General features: G+C 44.3%; 1 protein-coding gene across 2 annotated transcripts in view; it reads right to left on the bottom strand.

The window, feature by feature from the left end:
* Nucleotides 1-22,724, bottom strand: part of CIB2 (calcium and integrin binding family member 2) — a 37,183-nt gene that overhangs the window by 10,653 nt on the left and 3,806 nt on the right. For both annotated transcript variants that reach the window (XM_033167449.1, XM_033167447.1), the window contains exons 2-3: nt 11,852-11,886; nt 1,329-1,440 (exon numbers count right to left, since the gene is read on the bottom strand). In XM_033167449.1, coding sequence (XP_033023340.1) covers nt 1,329-1,440; nt 11,852-11,886 — 147 coding nt within the window. The remainder of the gene's footprint in view (nt 1-1,328; nt 1,441-11,851; nt 11,887-22,724) is intronic.

Here is a 22,724-nt window from a genome sequence, read left to right as displayed (position 1 = left end):
GGGCCTCTGGTTGAGTTCCTGAGCCAGGAAGACTCAACTAGACATACTGAGCAATGCAGTTATGAACAACACTGTCTTTCAAATGGGGATGGACACGTGGCAGGCACCATGCTATGCATCATGCCAGGAGTTGGGCCACTCTTCTTCAGCCTGCCATAAATCATGGAAGCCCTGAGTCCACCTTCCATGTGAAGGCACGGGTTCATACAAGCAGCACCTCCATGACATGCTGGCTTAAGCAGGTGACCACCACCATGCTTAATAATAATAATTATAATTATAATTTGTAGCCCACCCATCTGACTGGGTTGCCCTTCCACAGAAGGCCGTTCCACAGGGAGGGTGCCACTACCGAGAAGGCCCTCTGCCTGCTTCCCTGCAACCTCACTTCTCGCAGTGAAGGAACCGCCAGAAGACCCTTGGAGGTGGACCTCAATGTCTAGGCTCCATATTGTATGTTGTGATCTCCCATTTTGCAATCTGATGGATTGGTGCCTCTTTCTCCCCTCCACCTTCCTTTGTTCCATACTGAGCATATGAATATATCATATGGCAACTGATCATGCCAGAGCTTCCTTCAAAATGTGAAGTGTTAAAATTAACTCGTCTGTTGAATTTAGACTCCTGTATATAATGTCTTGAGTGGCCGATCACCCTGTGCATATATGAAGTTACAAGGCCATGGATATGTTGTAAAGTAATCCTCAAGGTTGCGAGCCGGTCAAAGCAACCAAGCTGCAATGGCTTGAGAACAGACTCTGGATGAAGTCAGGGATTGCCCTGGGAATCTTTGGAAGAAGGGAGGCAGGGGGAGGTGGTATACCCATATAGCCAAATATGAAAACATTTTTTAAAAGAAAGAAAGAAAGAAGCTGTATTTACATGGAAGTGAGGCACCAATCTAAGCAAAGAAACGAAGCTCACAAGAAGTGCCTGGGTCTTGGGTCAGGCCAAAGGCCCGTCTAGTCTCTCATGCAGTGGTCAACCAGATGACCCTGAGAAGCCTACAAACAGGAACTGAGGACAACAGCCCTCTCCCCATTGGTGACTCCCTGGAAGAATGGAGATAGTGAGGTGAGGAGGAGGCACAGCACATTCCCCCCCTCAAAAAGTTGGGCACCAGTTTCTTAAGGTTTGCTGGGGGTTGTAATTCTGTGAAGTTGAAACTACAGTGCCTGGAATTTTTTGAGAGAAAGAATCTGTTTCAAATCTGCTTTAAATGTATGGTGTGTACGCAGCCTTACAGCCAAAGTCAGTCCCCCCCAGTCAAAGATTTTGTGGGGTTGGGCTGCAGAAGAGTGGTAGAATGTAGGCATGAAAAGTAATACCTTTAGCTCTGGCATGTTCACTATAAGCTGCATAGGTAGTTTAACATCTGGATTCTTCGTATAGTCCATAGGTACCATGTTTGGTGCCAGTTCGTGGTAGCGGCCGTGCAACCTGTAAACAAGCATACAGACACACACAGAACGAAACACAGAAGAGGCTGTAAGGAACTGTTTCCATTCCTCATGCTGCTCTAAAGCCCTCTTTTATTGCAAACAAAATAGGCTGGGGTTTGAGCTGCTGAGTCTTCCTCTCAAAGCAATTTCAGATTAGCCCAAGACCAGGCATGCATCTTATACTCATCATCTCTGCTGAATATCTGATTGTTGAACTAAAGCAAAGCTAGCAATGCATCCTCAGGAAGTCCCAGTTAGGAAAATGTACTAATAGAACTGCTTATTCTTCCAAGAGATGCTCACTTTTCTAGCAACCAAATCAGAAATAAGATGCTGATTAATGGCACCACATATCTCTAGGGGGCTTGCTGCTTTTGAAAAAAAAATTTTTTTACTGTTTAATAGACCATGAGACTATTTTTACACCGATGACCTTATCATTACCACGGAAAACCCCCAAAGAAAGTTTACCAAAAGTGATTGAGGTGATAAAAGAATTTGGACAGGTGGCCGGTTTTAAAATTAAATGTAAAAAAACAAATTGTTAGTTAAAAATATGGGGCTGGGGGGGGGGAACGAAATTTAAAAAATTACTGGATTAGAGGTGAAGAAGAAAGTCAAGTACTTAGGGATTTGGCTAACGGCAAAGAATATCAACCTATATCAGGATAATTACGTAAAAATGTGGAATGAGATAAAAATAAAATTGGAAAATTGAGATGGACTACATCTTTCTTTTTGGGGAAGAATCTCCACAGTTAAGATGAATGTCCTTCTGAAAATGATTTTTTTGTTTCAGACAATTCCGGTGTTAGGGGGAATGCACTGCTTTAAGGATTGGCAATGAGAAATTTTGAAATTCATATGGCAAGGGAAAAGACCTAGGATTAAGCATAAACTATTAATTGATATTTAATAGTTTATGCTTAATCCTAAAATTATGCTTAAACTAAGATCATGGCCACTGGTCCCATCATCTCCTGGCAAATAGAAGGGGAAGAAATGGAGGCAGTGAGAGATTTTACTTCTTGGGCTCCATGATCACTGCAGATGGTGACAGCAGTCACGAAATTAGAAGACGCCTGCTTCTTGGGAGAAAAGCAATGACAAACCTAGAAAGCATCTTAAAAAGCAGAGACATCACCTTGCTGACAAAGGTCTGTATAGTTAAAGCTATGGTTTTCCCAGTAGTAATGTATGGAAGTGAGAGCTGGACCATAAAGAAGACTGATCACCGAAGAATTGATGCTTTTGAATTATGGTGCTGGAGGAGACTCTTGAGAGTCCCATGGACTGCAAAAAGATCAAACTTATCCATCCTTAAAGAAATCAGCCCTGAGTGCTCACTGGAAGGGCAGATCCTGAAGTTGAGGCTCCAGTACTTTGGCCACCTCATGAGAAGAGAAGACTCCCTGGAAAAGACCCTGATGTTGGGAAAGATGGAGGGCACAAGGAGAAGGGGACGACAGAGGATGAGATGGTTGGACAGTGTTCTTGAAGCGACTGGCATGAGTTTGGCCAAACTGCGGGAGGCAGTGAAAGATAGGCGTGCCTGGCGTGCTCTGGTCCATGGGGTCACGAAGAGTCGGACACGACAATGACTGAACAACAAAAATTAATTGATATTAAGGAGAGAGGGTTTTTTTCCTTGGCTGATTTCAAATTGTATCACGATGAAGCATGCCTATCTTGCATCCATGAATGGGTAGTACTGCAAAACACAGACCTGTTGGACATAGAGAGGTCTGACAACCCTTATGGTTGGCACGCATACTTGGCCTATGGCAAGGTAAAAGTCCACAAGGGTTTCTTGAATCATATGATAAGAAAACCCCTTTACAAAGTATGGGTCAAATATAAAGATTTACTCAAACTGAAAACCCCTTGGTGGCTTTCCCCTATAGAAGCGTTCGCTGTTAGGGAAAAAAATATGAAAGAGAACTGGGCAACTTATAAAACCTTGCTGGACGAAAAACATAATAAATTAAGCCTAAAGAAATTTGAAGAGATCCGAACACAACTAACTGATTGGCTCCAATATTCTCAGCTTAATGAAATATTTAGAAAAGACAAACAAAAGAGTTTTGCAGCAGAGTTATCAAGATTAGAGAAAGATTTAATCCAATTGTAATAAAAACTTTTATCCAAGATGATTGGAAAGTCAAGGAGGAGGAGGTAAAATCAGTTATGGTTCAATGGGCCCAGGACTTCAGTTATAATATCCAAATGAATGTGTGGGAAAGACTCTGGAAAGTAGACATAAAATTCACCTCATGTTATAATCTGAAAGAAAACCTGATGAAAATGTTTTACTGATGGTACCTGACTCCGGCCAAATTAGCCAAAATGTATTTAAAAAAAAGATTGAACGTTTGCTGGAGGTTTAAGAAGTCAGAAGGTACAATGCTACATATGTGGTGGAATTGTGTGAAAGTTAGAGAATTCTGGGACATTACACACACACACACACACACACACACACACACACACACATATATAACTTTTTAAAAAGCTTTAAAGGTTCATTTAAAAAAAAAACCCAGAAACCTTCCTTTTGGGAATCATGTATATTGAGATCCCGAAAAAATTTTCATGTATGCAACAACAGTGGCTAGAATTTTGATAGCAAAACAATTAGAAAGGAGAAGTGATACCCACCAAATTAGACTGGCAGGTGAAGATGATAGAATATACAGAACTAGCCAAAATGACTTGAAGTTTAAGAGATTATTCAAAACAAAGATTAAATAAAGAATGGAATGTCTTTAAAGAATATTTACAGATATAGCTTTGATGAGTCTAGACCGAACCTTGCAGGACAATATGGAACACTAATAAATTAAGTGATAATTAAAATTAAAAAGTGATAATACAAAGTGTGGAATCGAAAATGAAGCCTAGAAAACATAGTGGGATGAATGGAAGTCAAAGGAATATTCTTGTTTGTTCTTTGGTGTTGTTACTGCATTGTTTTGTTTTGTTTTGTTTTGTTTTTGTTTGTTTGTTTTTAAAGTATTGTTTCAATAAAGTATTTTAAGAAGAGAGAGAGAGAGCAGGTGATCCCTCTGCTCAGAGACCTCATCTGCCTACCCAGACAAGAAGTACCTATCCGACTGTCAGTAGCTAACGTAAATTCCATTCTGCCTCTTGATTGGCTACTAGTCCTTCCAGCTCTCACTGGTTGCCGGGGAACCAGGAGGTGGTCTCAGGGCCTGCTCATCTCAGCTGGTGCCTATTGGGACTGGTAGGGCGAAAGGCAGGGAGACCAGAGAAAGGCAGGTGGCACCAGAGCCAATGCAGGTGGAGCCAGCACCTGATGGGTTGTAAGAACGAACTCAGGCAGGTGGGGTGGCTGCAGTTGGCAGGGCAGTGCCCTCTTTGCCCTCCTCTGTCAGCCTCCACAGCACCGGTCCCTGCCAGGCTGTAAGGCCAACTCTAGCCGGCCGTGCAGAACTCTGCCACCTTTGTGACAAGAACTTCCCAGGAGGCAAAATGCTGGGAATGGAAGATAAAAGCTGGTAATAGCTCATTGATTAGGAAGGCTTGAGTGGCCATTAAGCCATGAGAGATTCTGAGCATCTCATTATATCTCCTCCACAACAATGCCAGTCGATTCTGGCCTGCAGAAAAGATATAGCAAACCATTTGCCCAGGAATGTGCAGGGGCGGGGGTACATATCTCACCATTTCCAGAGCCTTGGATTTGAGGAGGATCCTTTCCTTCCCCCTCATGCACCCCCACCAAAAAAGGAAACACCAAACTCCTGAGAGGTGAACCAAACAGTGCTTATGAGATTTAGTTGAAAAATGCTCCAGCATACATTTTGCGGTGCTCGGTGCATTTTCTGCAACTGTTTTCCTCGCCGGAAGTCTGGGATTTTCTCATTTTCAATGAGAACATATAGTCTTACATTCCTAAAACAGGCCTGAGTCCCTCTTTCTCCCACCCAATACTGCTGAACAGTCACACTGTGCCAAGAAACAGAGGGGACATTTATCATATGTGGTGATCATGCAGAGCAGCTAAAGAATTTGGGGAGGTTATTTATAATGTGATTTAAAAATGTTTAAAAGTTCATTCCCAAAAAGACCAGAGACGTTTCTCTTAGGAATAATTGAGTCAGATGTTCCTAAGAACTATAAGAATTTATTTCGCCATGCAACAACTGCAGCTCGAATTTTATATGCTCAAAAGTGGAGGGAGGGGCAGTCCCAATGAGAGAGGAAGGGCAGCTGAAAACGATGGGCTGGTGAGTCTGACCAGCAGAATAAGAGAGCAAGATAAAAGAGGATTTAAAGAGGATTGGGAAATGTTTGTAGAATATATGAAGAACTACTGTAAACAGGTAAAAACGCTAGCAGGTTTAGAATAAATTCAGCAGTATAAAACATGCAGAAATGAAACATGAAACGAGATGATACGGAGTAATAATCACTTGCAGTGGTGAAAGATATTAGAAGGAAGCCATGGAAAGGAGGAAGGGAAGTCAATGTTCATTTTTTTAAAAAGATTGCAAGGTTGTATTAAAATTGTAATGATGTAGCAATATAAATAAAAATTTAAAAAACAAGAACAACACCACTGTTATTGTGAGGTTATTACTGTTAGGTTTTTTTTAAAAAAATTACTTGCAAGCTGCTTCAGAAGAATTTGTTACCTTCTAAAAGTGGGATAATGGTGCTGATAAGAAATTATATTTACACATTTTTTTCAAACTCAGAAGTGATGGATTTCAATTCTCCCTGCATATTAGTTTGTAAGATTTTTCTCTTCCCACCCCACAAATTTAGGATACATGAGCAGAATCCTTCTGACATTCTGAAATCCCAAAGTCCTTCTGGAATTCAACTGGAGCAGAAGCAAATGGATGGCAGGACCTCGGAGCAATGATGAGGTGGAGCTGAGGGATTCCACTCAGACCTATCCAATCCCTGCTCTGTCCAGACGGGCAGCTTTGACTGCGAGGGGAGAAGGGGCCGGGTGAGGTGGAGACACAGAAACTGGGCAGCTATCCAGGATAAATATCACATTCAGCCAATGGATGCGTGGGCCATGTTCAGTCAGCAATTTGCCAGCCGACTGAACATTCTCTTTTCATTTGTGATGCTTCTGCAGGAGAGCAAAAAGCATTCCCGGGCACCTGGATTTGCTGAATTGGGTTTTTTGTCCTGAAACCTAAAGGGAGAAATTTAAAAAAACAGATGGGCTGGCAAATGAGTAGGCTTTATTATGGGGGGAGGGGAGACGTGTGATGGAGAGAAATGATGGTTTGTGGGTTTTCTTTTCTAAAAAATTGCAGGCTGAAGCTTTGGACACCACACAACTCAAGTTAACTCTGCCCACTTTGCATACAGAAGGGTCTCCAGCTGAATGTCTGGCATCTGCAGTTAAAGGACTGGGTCTCAGGACTGGGAAGGGAGGTTTGCCAGAGACTGGATGCCAGCTGGATCAGACCAGCCTTCCCCAACCTGGTGGGCAAAGGCCATGGCTCAGTGGCAGAGCATCTGCCTTGCAAGCAGGTCCCAGGTTCAATCCTCCACCCCTCCACGCAGGGTGGAGAGAGACTCCTGCTGGAATCCTTAGAGAGCTGCTGCCAGTCACTGTAGACAAATACTAAGCTAGATGGATGAAGGGGTGGGAGGGGTGCTTTCCAAAGCTGCTCAGCTGAGGTGCCTCTGCCTCAGCTGAGCAGCCCCAACAAGCCTCTGGCTGGTGAGGAGACCCCTCCCCCCCCCAGCCTGAAGAGGTGCTTTCAGAAACTCCTGTGATGGACAGCAGTCAAGCTTGGCTCTTCTCAAGATATCCTTGGGACACAATCCAAAAACCATAAATAACACAGAAATAGGGAAAAGGCTATGGCCAGACAATAGCCAATGTCATAAAATTTACGTGTGGCCAGGTATGCAGGGGGGGGGGCAGTCCGCCCCGGGTGCCATCATGGAGGAGGGTGACAAATTATCAAGGAACAATTACTGCCCTTCTGGGGTGGTTCATAAAAAACTTTTTTTAAAAAAAATGCCTGCTCCAAAGGTCTTATCTTACTACGCTAGGGATTATTTCGTGCATCCATGAAAATAGCTGTTTGTTGTTTAGTCGTTTAGTTGTGTCCGACTCTTTGTGACCCCATGGACCAGAGCACGCCAGGCACTCCTGTCTTCCACTGCCTCCTGCAGTTTGGTCAAACTCATGCCAGTCGCTTCGAGAACACTGTCCAACCATCTCATCCTCTGTCGCCCCCTTCTCCTTGTGCCCTCAGTCTTTCCCAACATCAGGGTCTTTTCCAGGGAGTCTTCTCTTCTCATGAGGTGGCCAAAGTACTGGAGCCTCAGCTTCAGGATCTGTCCTTCCAGTGAGTACTCAGGGCTGATTTCCTTAAGAATGGATAGGTTTGATCTTCTTGCAGTCCATGGGACTCTCAAGAGTCTCCTCCAGCACCATAATTCAAAAGCATCAATTCTTCAGTGTCCAGCTCTCACTTCCCCAATGTCTTTCTCTCTATCTGAGCTGGTTCCCTGCCTGTTACGTTACATGCAGGGAAACCCATGTGGGATTCCTCTCTGTGTAAAGTCTTCAAGCTGTTCCTGCGCGCGCATGAGAAATCACCCCATTGTCAAAATTTATCTTTCCCCCCACCTCCAGTCTCCATTGTTGTGTGTCCTGGCTGAGGGGGGAAACAAGAAGACGGATGGCCATCGGTCAGGGATGGTCTAGTTGAGATTCCTGCATTTCCCCAGGGGTTTGGCTAGATGACCCTCAGGGGTCCCTTCCAACTCTACAATTCTCTGGTGCAAGCTTGTGCAGAGTTTTAGGTACAAGTTGGATGCAAGGGGCGCATAGGATTGCAGCCCATCTTATGCACCGTCGGCTGGGGAATAAGTCCCACCGATCATGATGAGACTAGATTGCTGCTGTGCGGTCCTGTTTTTTAAAGAAATGTTTTCCTTTTCGGATAATACAGAGCATGGTGAAATCACAATATATAAAACCCCGCCTTCAGTAGTTCCAAGCACTACTACAGGTTCCACATAATATCTGCACTGCATTGTTTACTGTGGCAGCACCTGCACTTTGGAACTCCTCGCCTATTGCAACAAAACACTGCCTTTGCTAGACTCTTTTCGGGCACCTGCTAAAAGCATTCTTCTTCAGGCAAGCATACCCAGATGCTTAGGAAGTTGAAGTAATTCTAATCTTAATATTTTAGCTTTTGTATGTTCTAAAGTAGGATTGTTAATTTTTCTTGATTTTACTGCTGTGGTTTTTTTGTTTTTTGTTTTGCTAAACCATTTTGCATGTTTTTTAAAAATAAATTTTATTAAATAAATAAACAATAAATATAAATAAAATAACACAAGCCAAAACACAATCCATCCTGTAGATTTAAGTATCTGTCCACAGTCGCCTACTTATTATCAGAGGCCCAGAATCCACATTCCTTTGTAAGAAAATATGAAATAACGTATAACTATTTTTGTAGGCAAAAAAAAAAAAATCAATCAAGGGGGGGGGTGACAAGCACTGGGTACCACCTGACTTTCCTATGCCTCTGCCTGTGGCCTTCCAAAAAATCCAAAGCTGAAGCAATTCTCCTTGGGAGTAATTTCATGTTGTGACAGACCCAGAACCAATTAGCTGGCTCAGTGGAAAGCAACACAGCCCCCTCCGTGAATCCATAGGAAGGGGGGTGTTGCATCTCTCAGAGGCCAAGTCCCGAGGGGCTATGTGCTCCCATGGATGTTGTGCCACATACACTTTCAGAGATCCATGCTCCAACTGAGATGCCAGCTGAGCTACCCTGAAAAGCCTGCTTTTTATCTCCATCCATTGCCAGTTGCTAATGGGATCTTGGAACACATTTCTTTCTTTCTTTCTTTCTTTCTTTCTTTCTTTCTTTCTTTCTTTCTTTCTTTCTTGCTGTGGACAAGCATCAATCATATCCCCTCATTAAAGGTTTTCTTCATATTAGAAATGAAAAAAGAAGGAGACAGGCAGAAATCCATTAGCCGGGAGAGGCTCCCAGATTTAATTATTCCATGCTCTTGAACATTTTTACCGGGGGGGGGGGTAGGTGGGACTGGGCCACGGGGCCTGACCCTAGGTCCTTTGGGAAAGGGCAAGGTGGGGAGTTGTCATCTTGGAGTGAAAGTCCACCCCTGGCTTCTCACCACGGCTGCAGTAGATGATGAGCAGCCAGGAAAGAGAGAAGTTGTTCTCACCTTTGTACAGGAGGCTCCATGGCAGCCACACAAAAGCCATAGGTTCAGAAGAGCATTAAGAGCTCTGCTGGATCAGGCCAATGGCCCATGTACTCCAGCCTCCTGTTCTCAAAGTGAAACTCGCAAGCAGGATCCCATCCCAGCGTGAGAATACTCTCCCCTCCTGTGGTTTCCAGCAACTGGCATTCAGAAGCAGGGCAGAGAAATAAAAGCACCACACACAGCCTCTTTAAAATGATGAATTAGGTTAATCTCACACCTGCCAAACAAAGAAAGAAATTCTAGCACTCTTCCAAAGAGACTGGGCTAGGGAATGGAAGCATCTTTGGGGGGCAAAGAACACTTTGGAGAAACAAGAGGTCCAGTTTCAGCAAAGCACCAGTTTGGGAAGGATGGGAGCTTTGGCTGAGCCATGCAAAGATACAACATACCTAGCAGACAGAAAAGGTTGGCTGTTCCTAAGGGGAAATATTTGTGAGGAAGGGTGAGCCAGGCAGGGCATCAATAAACCAACGGAGACTGTACCCATTAGCACAGTCCCCTTATTCCACCCTCCAGTGCCTGCCTGACACATTCTCTTCTCCTCAGACTATGATGTTCTTTGTGGGAACTGAAAGTCCTGCAGCCTTGGCTGGACAGAGAATTATCATTCAATTTTATTTTACCTTTTAGGTACACTGAACACAGAAGTGACACCTGTTTTTGCTGAAATGAATACATATTATTCCTAGGGAGGGTCTACACTAGCTGGCACTGCTGTAGGTGCCACATAAAACCCGTTCTGCACTTGCAAGAAACTGATCTCTGGGTGTGGCAGCACCTACTCTGTGGAACTCCCTGCCCATTGACATCAGGCAAGTGCCTTCACTGTACTCTTTTCAGTGTCTGCTAAAAACATTTGTGATGAGACCAGCCTGAAAGGTTGATGAGTTGCATGAAGACATGACATTTCTTCTGGCATGGAAAACATCCGTACAAGGGAGCAGAGACTCCTTGTCCGGGTCATCATCATCTGAGCGTGTTCATTGATCAGCATCTCAGGAGGCTCTCAGCTAGGAGGGCAGGAGCAAGCCTGGCCTGAGTTCTTGGACAGCAGCTGACAGCCAGAGTAGACAACATTGGGCTAAATGGCAGTAAAGTCAGACAGTGCCTGGAAGCAGGACAATCACTCCGTTGTAGAAAGTGTGGTTTTTATGGTCCCTGTTTCATAGATCCCTGGAATCTCCACAACAGATAGGCAGGAGGTGATAGGAAAGACCTCTGCCAGAAAGGGCACAGCTAGCTGGGCCTCATCCACACTTAGCTTTGCTCCGTGTTTCTAGGCACATGCCCAGGCTTTCCAGGTCCAGGTCCAAGCAAGGTGTTTGTTTGTCCCAGCACTTTCCCCAGGAAAACCCACATTTTACCACTGAATCGGAGCAACCAGCTATCAGGTTCTGAGGATTGCTGTTTGCTCCAATTCAGCGGCAAAACACAGGTTTTCCAGGGGAAAGCACCAGGACAAAACAAAACGCTCGGAGCTGGGCCTGGGAAGCCTGGATGCACTTGTGCCTCGAGGGCCCCCAGCAAAGGCCTGTGCGGATGAGTCCTCAGCAGAGACAACGATGGTTCAGATCAGGCAGACTGAGGCGGTGGCCGCCAGATGGTGCCAGGCAGCAGCAGCTTGTCCTCGCTGGGATCATCTTCTCCCTCTTAAACCAAACTGATAAGAACATAAGAACATACAAACAGCCTGCTGGATCAGGCCTAGGACTCATCTATCCCAGCATCCCTTTCTCACAGTGGCAGATGCCTGTGGGAAACTGGCAAGCAGGTTTCAAGCACAAAAGCCCGCTCCCCTCCTGCAGTTTCTCGCAGCTGGTATCCAAAGGCAGAGCATGGCCCTCCTGGCTAGCAGACATCAATAGCCCTCTCCTCCGTCATGAATTTGTGCAATCCTCGTTTAAAACTATCCAGGTTGGTGGCCATCACTGCCTCCTGTGGCAGGGAGTTCCATAGTTTAATTGGACTGCATGAAGAAGTCCTTTCTTTTATCTTGCTTTTATATCACCAAGCATTACATCTCAGCACACAAGCCCTTTCTTCTAAAAATGAATCTGAACTTCCTGAATTCCTTCCACTGGGAATGATGTGAGCACCACCACCAACCCCAGCACAAATTAGCAGAGCAGAAGGAAGTGTGATCTGCTTACCGAAGGATTTCCTTTCGTGTGAAGAAAGTGCAATCCTGCAAATGAGACAAAAAGAGAAAGGAAACATGGTGTTTTCATTGGGAAGGTGGTAATAAAAGTATTGATTGATTTGAGAGGGTGGTGGTGATAATTTCATTTATGAATCCCTATTTATAAAAAGGGGGACCCACAAGATCCATCCAACTATCGACCTATTAGCTTGTTGAACATAGCCTATAAGATTTATTCTAGATTCCTACTTGAGAAATGGATTGAGCAGGCGGATGAAACGAAACTATCCCATCTGGAACAAGCTGGCTTCCGCAAAGGTCACAGTACATCTGGCCAATGCCTTGTTCTATATACTTTGATCAACAAATACTTAAATAAGTTTAATTGCAAAATCCATGCAGCCTTTGTTGATTTGTCCTCGGCCTTTGATTCCATCTCTAGAAACAGGCTGTTGCAGAAGCTTATTAATACTAATATTGACAAAAGGTTACTCTTGCTTCTAAGGGAAATTCACTCAGACATCTCTGCCAGAGTAAAATTGGGTCCCAATGGAGTTCTCTCTGACTGATTTCCCTTGGATAAAGGAGTTAAACAAGGCTGCCTTCTATTTAACTTCTATATAAATGACTTAGTAACAACCATGAAGGGCTTCAATCAATCTGCCCCCCTCCCTGCAACAGATCAAGATCCCCATATTATTATAAGCGGATGACATGGTTATTCGATCATTAACTAAACAGGGTCTTAACAACATGCTGAGAGGGCTTATGACATATTGCGATGCCAATTCCCTCAAAATTAACTTTTCTAAAACTAAAGTTCTGTCTTTTGGCATGCCAAAACAGAAGCCTTTCTGGAATATAGAGGGCTATTCCATCGGCCAATATGCAACATTTAACTACTTAGGTACAGTATCATATTTCAGTATAGGCTCAGTTGATCAGCTCACTTAAAAACGACCATATTGGTTCCCTAGAGTGAAGGCCGTAAGATCATTTGCCAATTACTTGAGTGACCTGACGGAGCCTGCATTAAGAAGAGCTTTCTCTATGGCCCCCTTCCATACCCCACCCACGGCCTTCCTCCAGGGTATACACCTTAAGATCCCTATTGATCAGCACCTCTGCCCTTGCAATATGAAAGAGATAGAGGACCTTTTACATTTCTTTTTTCAGTGTCCCCTATACGATTCAATAAGACCCAAACTTCTTTTCCTGATCCCGTCCTCCATTATATCTAAGGATGGTTGCCTGAAATTCCTACTAGTAGATGCAAACCCCCAAGTCTCATGCGGAGCGGCCGTTTTTATTCTGCAGGCATTGAAACTCAGGGTTCCCTTGACAGGGTGTGCGACCTAGATCAGGACTATCATCACTGTCCTCATTTTGTTTTAGTTCAACCTTTAGAGCCTACCCCAGGTTTCTATTTGCTTGGTATCTATTAGTAATTTTAGATAATCGGCCTCAGGTGTTTTAGATATTAGTTCTATCTGTTTTATTGTAATTTAAGTTTTATTATGCCATGCTCAGTGCGACTCCTGTACTCTGTTGTTCGTATTCGGCATTGTTTGTTTTTGTTTGCTGGGTTTATGCTATGGCTAAACGCTAATGCAATAAATAATTTGACTTTGACTAAGCCACTTCTGGCGAACCAGAGCAGCGCACGGAAACGCCGTTTACCTTCCCACCGGAGCGGTACCTATTTATCTATTTGTACTTGACGTGCTTTCGAACTGCTAGGTGGGCAGGAGTTAGGTAAGGTAAGCAAGACCAAAAAGAGCCCCTGCACTTAACTCATGAGAGTGAATATTTTATTTTATTTCATTTTATTTTTCTCATTGATAGATGAAAGGTCCACCATCTGAAATCCTGGAGAGCCACTGCTGCCAGTCAGTGTGGTCAGTACTGAGCTCTGTGGACCACTAGTCTGACTCAGTATGAGGCAGGTGCCTGTGTTCCTCTCCAGTGCCAAGGGTGCAAGAGGCGCTCTTAAGGACCCCCCCCCCCAACACACAGTCAGGATGACATGGGGGGGGGGGATTCCCAATAAACCAGTTTAATTCTGACCAGCTAAACATGTTCTAATTTGCCAGCCCTAACTAACCATAAGAAAGGAAAGAAGCTAAACCAGCAGACCTGGGCTGGGACAAACTGGTTTGGGTTTCAAGGCCCTCTCTGTGCCTACTGGAGCATCAATTATTAAGCCCCCCCCCCCCCGGGTGATCCGAGAGTGAGGCTCTTTCCTGGGCTTGTATTACGTGGCATAGGGGGAGGAGGGAGCAGGCGCCTGGTCGGTGATGTCACCTGGTCTGAATCGGCACAAAGGGAAATTGAGCTGCCAGGACCACGTCTGCCTTCATCCCAGAATGTGCAAAACACCTCACTTTTTCGGAGCTACCGTTTCAGGGGGCTCCATTTCCCAGCAAAAGGCTGGCGCAAGGTAACAAAGAGAAGTGGGTTAACTCTCGCACAAGCAACCTGCTGTGTAACTATATCGGCCTGGAGAAGCAGCCAAGGCCAGTACTTAACAAGAAAGGGAGTGGAATGTCATCTAAATGTCCAAGTCTGCAAGGAAGAAGACGAGCGTCACTGAGCTCAATCAGGAATAATAATAATAATAATAATAATAATAATAATAATAATAATAATAATAATAATAATAATACTGTACTACTGCTGAGGAGTATTGTGATGCCCCATATAGGCCAGTTCAATGCTCCCATCTGCAGAACTGGCCCTGTTGCAAATGCCACTTATCATCTGTTCCACATTTGTAGGAAAGAGATCCCTGATTGTGGCAGCACCTACACTTTGGAACTCCCTGCCCATTGACATCAGGCAGGTGCCTTCCCTGCACTCTTTTCAGTGTCTGCTGGGGGGGGGGGAATTGTTTAGATTAGCCTACCCACATGTTTAGCAACTTAGAAAATTCTTAGCCTACTTCCCCCCCAAAAAAGTCTTAAATTATTATTAATTATTTTTTATTGATAATTTTATTGCTATTTTTTTTTGAAAACCACTTTGATATTTTTTTTACAGTCAAGTGGTGAATTTAAAACATATGTTCTTCCAATGTCCTACATTGATAAATTTTTGGCAGGGGAGAATATAAACGACTGACTGTACAGAAAACTCTTAAATTTGCAGAGCAAAATATACTTTTGAATTATATATCCAATACAAAGGGACAATATGAATGGACTCTCTGTGCCCTTACAAAATACCTGCAAAAATACAGGTATTGATGAACTGGAAGAATAAAAATGAGGTTCCCTTCAACGAATGGAAAAAATATATGTATAAACTTGCAACACATGAACAAGTTACGTACAAACATAGACTTGCCGTGGACAAATTTTACAATACAGTATTTGGAAATCATTTCTATAAACACTGTATTAGGTTAGGTTTAGGATAAATACAATAATAATCTTGTAATGTTTATAGTTTTTTGTTTGTTTTTTACATGGGTGCTATTTTATTATATTACTATTCATGTCTTATTTTACCTTGCACAGTTGTTGTAATTTTATACTTATTTTTCAGTAAAGAAAAACTGTATAACTAACATTCAAACCATGGATTAATTTTATAAAATAAATCCTCATCACAGGCTGGCTAGCCCAACATTCTGACAGTGGTCTGCTGAATGCCTCTGAGTGCTCATAAGCAAAACAGGAACCACCTTGACATTTCTGCAAACCACCCTGAGACCTCCGGGGATAAAGGTAAAGGTAAAGGTACCCCTGACCATTAGGTCCAGTCATGGACGACTCTGGGGTTGCGGCGCTCAGCTCGCTCTATAGGTCGAGGGAGCCGGCGGTTGTCCGCAGACAGCTTCCGGGTCATGTGGCCAGCATGACTAAGCCGCTTCTGGCGAACCAGAGCAGTGCACGGAAACGCCATTTACCTTCCTGCCATAGCAATACCTATTTATCTACTTGCACTTTTTGATGTGCTTTCAAACTGCTAGGTGGGCAGGAGCTGGGACCGAGCAATGGGAGCTCACCCTGTCGCGGGAATTCGAACCGCCGACCTTCTGATCGGCAAGCCCTAGGCTCTGTGGTTTAACCCACAGCGCCTCTGGGTATAGGGCAGTATAATTATAATAATAATAATAATAATAATAATAATAATAATAATAATAATAATAATGTCTTTCCCCAGTACTGTACAAGGGTAGGAAAACACAAGAGTCCTTCCATGCTTCTTCTTCCCAGAGCTGCTTCTTAGGGCGGGTATGGCAGAAGGCAGGGAGACAGACACAAAGTGAAATTCTACCCTTGTCCCTGCTGATCTAGGATGGCAAGACAGAATAAGGAGGGAGTAGACAGCCTGGACGTCGTCTGGAGGAATGAAGAGCCCCATTTGCCCATACAGAGCAGGCTACATCTCAGCCATGCAAAAGTCAAAGATCTCTGCGCCTACAACTGCCCCTGCAGCTCTTTCCTCTCCACAGGCAGGCAAGGAGGCAAATGAAGGGCTGCTGGGGGGGGGGCAGAGACTCCCAAAGGGCCTGAGGTTCTGACCCCTGCGCTCACATCTGGCCCCCTCTGTTTTGCAGAGACGTTTTGCCTTGAAAAGTGGTGAATCATCAAATCTCTAAATAAATATGTAACTGCCATGGACTAGCAGCTTTAAACTGAAATCTGTTTTCTGTGAATTTGTCCAGAGCTTACCACAAACAGCTTAGGTTTTTATGTAAAATCATCATGTATACAAACAGAGAACTTATTTTCTGAGTGCCAGTCCTTTCCTAGGAATAAAGTCGCCAGCCACACTCAAAAAGGGGGCTTTAAAAGATTTGCAGTGAAACACCAAGTTATGCAGAAGTACAATTAAAAAATGTGGGGTGGGGTAAGACCCCTTAGCTAGGGGATGAAACAAAAATAGCCCCGTGAGAACTGGGCACTGTTAAGCAGGCATGGGAAACCAAGGACAGAGGGGATGGAATAAAGTATCACAGAGTATCCGGCATGGCTGACTGGACCCCTAAACTGGAGCACTCCACACTACAACATTTTGCTGCAGGCCTCACTTGTTAGATTGCTAAAAGCCACTAGAAATGTGTTTAGAACCATTGGACGTGCCAGACAATAAAGCAGCCTTCACCTGCTTCCTAAAAGTCACCAGACACTTGGCACAGGTAGTGAAAAGGGGGAGCCTCACAACTGCAGTGCCACCACAAATAAGGCCCTGTCTTCATTAGCCACCCCCAATTTCAGAGGCATACAAGGCACCGTTGGTGTGCATGTGTTGTTGTTTTTTACAGTGTAACAATGAAGAGGTCCCTGCCCTGAGGAATTTGCAATATAACAACTGGCACAGGGGAGGCAGTAGAGCATTGGCCAAGCTGGTTGGGAATGATGGGATCTGGTGTCCAACAACTTCTGGAAATCACAAGTTCTCCATCCTTGCAGGACAGAGATAGGAGGGAGAGAGGGGCGAATAAACAAGGAGAGGGATGCATTGTGTTCAGGTACAGATTCATGCCTTTGTTTTAAAAGGGAACAAGGGATATTTAGCAGTGATTGCTCACGCTGTGCCTCCAGATTCTTTCATGGGCAGCCCAAACCACCTGACTGCTTCCTTGCTTCCATCTACATGATGTTTTAACCACCCTGTTCATCAAGGAAAGTCCCAGGGTGGTTTGTGCAGTTAAAGCAACACACAATAAAACAGTTTGACTGCAATTCTCTGCAGCTTTCAAGTTGTAGCCTGAAATTATTTTATGTTGTTTATTGTATCTAGGTCATTGTGTTTTACAAGCCAGCTCAATAAATATTAAATATCAGGTTTAAGATGTCAAGTTGTTGCCAACTCAGTCCTATACTGAAGAGGGAGAGTTTTAATTCTCTAGTTTATAAGTTTATAAGTCTGTTTGTAACCAAGCTTTCTTGGTTAGCTTTCTCTCTCTCTGTATAACCTGGGGGGGGGGGGAGTTTTTAGCTAAGAAGCTCGTCTGCTAATGCATTCTTTACTGACGTACTGTTAATCAAGAAGTGGGCAGCTAAGGGGGGGGTTCCTCCCCCTTTCCCTCCTCTTCTTCTCCTTATCTCTTACCTGGCTCTGAATAACTGGAGCTTTCAACTTTCCCTGAACTGAAAGTCAGTCTTTTTTTAGAAAGCATTTCACTGAAGAGAGAGAGAGCTGGATTTTGAGCTGGATTTCCTGGGCTGAAAATCTTCCTTTTTTGGAAAAGAAAGAGACCTTCCTTCTCCCTGAATACAGGTAGGTTCTTCTTCTGAAAGACAGTCTTTTAATTTTCTACCAAGGAGAGACTCCTTGACAGCCATTTGGACTCCTTCTTTGGAGGTCTTTAAGCAGAGGCTTGACAGCCCTTTGTCAGGCATGCTTTGATGGTGTTTCCTACTTGGCAGGGAGTTGGACTGGATGGCCCTTGTGGTCTCTTCCAACCCTATGATTCTATATTGAAAGTCCCCTGGATAGTTTGATCTTCTTTCCTCTATGTAAGTCACCCCCTTTACCTTGTTCTCTATGCAATTAAGTCCTTTTAATTGACTTTCCTTTGTCTATGCAAGTAATTGACTTTCCTTCTCTATGTAAGACCCTCTTAAGTCTTTTAAACTGAGATTCTTTGTCTCTCTCTAATGCTTTTTAAGTTCTTTTATTTGACATGTAGCTTCTACTGATGTGCAGCATTCCTAGCCTCTCTATAAATGGTATTTAGACTTTGCCTGAGTTTGTAAAACTTTAGCCCCTTTATTTGATACTATTTGCCTGGCCTTTATTTGATACTATTTGCCCAGCCTTTTTATATTTTTATGTTATTGGTATAATATTTTGCTTTTTCTGTAAGCTCTCTTTGTGCAACTTATTCTGTTAGTGCATACCTTTCTTCGCTGGCATATCATTAATCAATGAAAAGCGCCCCTTCCCTGGAGCGCCCCTTCCCTGGATGGCACAGGAATTCCTGGCCGAGGGATGTAAGAGTTGCCAGATAGCCAGAGACAGGATAATTCTTTGATGGATGGTCCTGCCGGTTGGAGGGAAAGGCGGGAGGTACCAGGGGCAGCCAGGGGCTGCTTAAACCCCACTTTGAGATAAGAGTGCGAGACAGGAACTTTCACCCAATAATGAACTCAAGGCTGAAACCCTTTAAGTAAAAGCTTTTCTGTAAACTGTTTAGATGAAACCTTTTCTCTTAGATATGAACCTTGATTAGTAGTGTATTCCTTACTGGCATATTAAATCAGGAATAGATCAAGAGGGGCCCACTCAAGGAGACAGGAATGGCTGTGACTAGTACCTGAAGATAACAGTGGAATGGGGAATTTGCACAGGGGGAGTAAGGGCTGTGTTGGCCAGAGACAAGTCCTTGATAGATGGCTGGCTGAAGTACACATGGAGACAGTTAGGCACCAGGAACGAACTCAAGACTAAGTGACCTTTTGGCCTAGAAGATAAGATTGTAAGAACAGGAATTTTCAAGGATGTTACTAATGGTGTGACGTGCAAGAAGCAGATTCCTGGGGAGGGGGAAAGAGGGGTTTGAAGATTATATAAACTGTATGCAACTGATGCTCGGTGCATTCGCTGTGAATTATCACGCGGGTGCCTTCCTGCCATTCTACATGACAGGAATAAAAAACTCTTTCTCTATTTCAAATCCTCAGTGTCTTTTTTTTTTACTCCTTCCTCCCTCACCCCCCCCCCCGGGTGCAACAAAGAACCCAAGGTTAACGGAAAGGTCTGCAATAAGGCTACATTACAGAGTACATCCATTGAAATTAATGGCGTACATGAGCCATGCTTGTTAACTTCGGTGGGTCTACTCTGAGTAAGATTAGCATTGGATCCAAGCCATTATCTAGAAAATATCCTGCTCTTTTAAACAAATGTTTGGCCAATTCTACCAGTCAAACACAAAGCCAACTTCACCTTCCAATTTGTTTTTTATTTATTTTTGTAGCAGCTGGAGCTCTGGCAATTGAATTCCAATTCAATTAAAATGTTTTGGCCTGCCTGGAGAAAGATGGAGATGAATCATCCACATCTGCTCAGGCAGCTTCCCTAGGCTAGAAAATTGCACCAGCATTGAGAATGACTTGATGAACACATTAGACTTTCTTCCTCTGACAGGGAAGAAGTGGATGGAGTTAATTCAAAACACATGGTTTTGTAATCTGTCCAGAGGGTTGATTGATTGATTGATTGATTGATTGCATTTATATCCCATCTTCCCTCCAAGGAGCTCAAGGTGGCATACAGAGTTCTCTTCCTCCCCGTTTTTCCTCACCCAAACCCTGTGAGGTAGGTTAGGCTTAGGGTGAGTGGCTGGCCCCCAAGGTCACCCAGTCAGGGGCAGAGGAAGTGGGGTGCAGGGGCTGCGGTTTGCCCCGAGTGCCACCCTGATGGGGGTGACAAAATGGCTGGCAGCACTCACCACAGGGCCTGCAGCATGCACAAGCCACACGTCTCAGCGCCCACAGACTCCGCACTGTCTGCCGGCTGCCTCCCCCTCCCCCAGCTGTAGGGCGGTTGAGGCCCCACGGCACGCTCCGTCCCTCCCTGTGCTGTCCCTATAGGGACGGGGCGGGGAGTGCGGCGCCCATAGGGATGCCCCAGGTGCCCGAGAGGCTTCCTCTGCCGCTGCACCCAGTGAGCCACATGGCCAAGTGGGAATTCAAACCCTTGTCGCTGCCAAGTCACAGTTTGAGTCTCTAACCACTACATTACTTTGGCTCTATTGATATGATACAATTTAATATATTTGATTTAATATATTAGGTATATTAAATCCTGGGAATGGGGAATCCTATTCCATATGGAAACAGGATGTTTGCATACACAGTTAGTTGAAAATGTCCCCTGTGGATACCCATAAAATGGCTCATCTCACTTTACTGGCTGAGGGAGCCGGCATTTGTCCACAGACAGTTTTTCCGGGTCATGTGTAGAGATGTAAAATTTCAGGAAATTTTTAAGCTTTGAAAAAAACCCAGTTTTTCCCCATTTTTTTCCGGAAAAAATGGAAATTTTCAGAAAAAAATTTCTTTTCCAGATTGAAAGTCATTCTGTTACTTTAGAAACATAAAACATAACTGTCAGAGGACTGCCCTCGCCGGAAGGCAAGGAGTTTCCAGGGCTTTATCAGTATCGCGAGCCCCCATCTCAGATGCTGAGCAATTCGTCTTCATCCAGTAGGGGAAGCAGTGATCCCTCTAGTGGGGAGGGGGAGATGGGAGCAGGAAACGAGAGTCAGGGCTGTGACAGGGGAAGAGAGCCCTCGCACCGAGCAGAGGCTGGAAGTGAAGCACCCCTTCCGTCTCCCCTTTTGCGCAGGGGGGAAAAGACGCAGAGGGGGTAGGTGGGGGTTCCACATCCCGTGCCTTTTATGCTGGGCAAAGAACCGGAAGGGGTCATTCCCAGACTCTGCCGCAGGATGAACTGGACCAGGACCGTCTTAGAGGGATCGGCTGCCATGCCGCGGCGATCCCTCGGCATCCCCGGCATGCTGCCTCTCTGCCCGCCTCCCTCCCGCGCTGGCCGCCCCTCGGGAGGGGGGTGGGCGAGCGGGGGAATGAGGGGCGTGGCGCTGGAGCGGCGCGGGGCTTTGCGCACCCTTCCAGTGCTCCAGCTGGGGCTCCGGGAGGCAAGGGTGGCGGGGGCGGGTTGGGGAGGGAGCGCCCGGTATACCGGCAGGCTTGCGGGGGCGCCCCTGGGGGGGCCCGGCACCCTGGCACGGCGCACCACCAGCCCCTATGGACAAGACGGCCCTGAGCTGGACGTTCTTTATTTAGCTGCACTGTAAATATCTGCACAATAAAGGAACTTGGTTTCAGAAGTCTTTGCGTCAGCCTGGTTACTCATGAGCAGCCACAAAAACCCTTACAATAACTATGGACAATTTTAATGGGCATAAAATTATCACAACTAGCATATTAAAAATATAGTGTATCCCAACAATTATAACAAGCAGAATTTACTTTTAAAATAATATTTATTTGTATTTGTAACAAATGGAGCAACAATCTTCTGAACTGTTTACTAGTTTATGTGGAACAAAAAAAACTCCACAAAACAATTTTTAAAAATCCAGAAGTAACAATTATTCATATTTCCTCTCCACAGTATTTAAAAAAACATTCTCACAAAAAGAACTGAAGAAGGAAATGGGACTGAGTTTCAATGAATGAGCATGAAATTTAACCAGAAACATTTTCTGAGCTGTAATTAAGTATATACTTTCAGGCCCTTTTTGTTGCCCTATATTTTCTTCCAGTGCTTTGAGGCCTAGTGAAGAGGAACAGAACCAATGCATACCACACGCATGCAAAAACAAAACTGAAACCTTTTTCTTTTCTGGTGACAACAGCACCTCCTACAGGAAGAAATGTATCTTGTTCTTGCATTGGAGAGTTCAGTTTGTAACCTAGGACTTGCTTGTCCCCACAGAAATTAGAATAATCTGATACCATACATATTTTTTAGAAATGATTTATAAAATATTTGAACCCCTTATCTTAAAATATTTTATTCATCATGTTAAAATAAAACATTCCATAATCTATTTTATATTTTTTCAATTTTTTGGGAAAAAAAACAAAAAAGGCTTCAGGAAAAAAACAGGAAAAAAAATTCCCCCCCCCAAATTTTTCCGGGTTTTTTTCTGGGCCTTCACATCTCTAGTCATGTGGCCAGCATGACTAAGCTGCTTCTGGTGAACCAGAGCAGCGCACGGAAACGCCATTTACCTTCCTGCCAGAGTGGTACCTATTTATCTACTTGCACTCTAATATAAGGTTACCAGATTTTTTTCAGTGAATCTGGGGACACTTTAATTAATTAATTAATTACTACACATTCGGGACATTGATGCTGTAGTGATGGCAGTGGCAGAGGGGCGGCCGCCGCCTTGA

Source organism: Lacerta agilis, chromosome 13 (genome assembly GCF_009819535.1).
Source record: "Lacerta agilis isolate rLacAgi1 chromosome 13, rLacAgi1.pri, whole genome shotgun sequence".
Classification (NCBI taxonomy): Eukaryota; Metazoa; Chordata; class Lepidosauria; order Squamata; family Lacertidae; genus Lacerta; species Lacerta agilis.
Note: the sequence above shows the minus strand (reverse complement) of the source record. Positions and strands in the feature narration are given on the sequence as shown.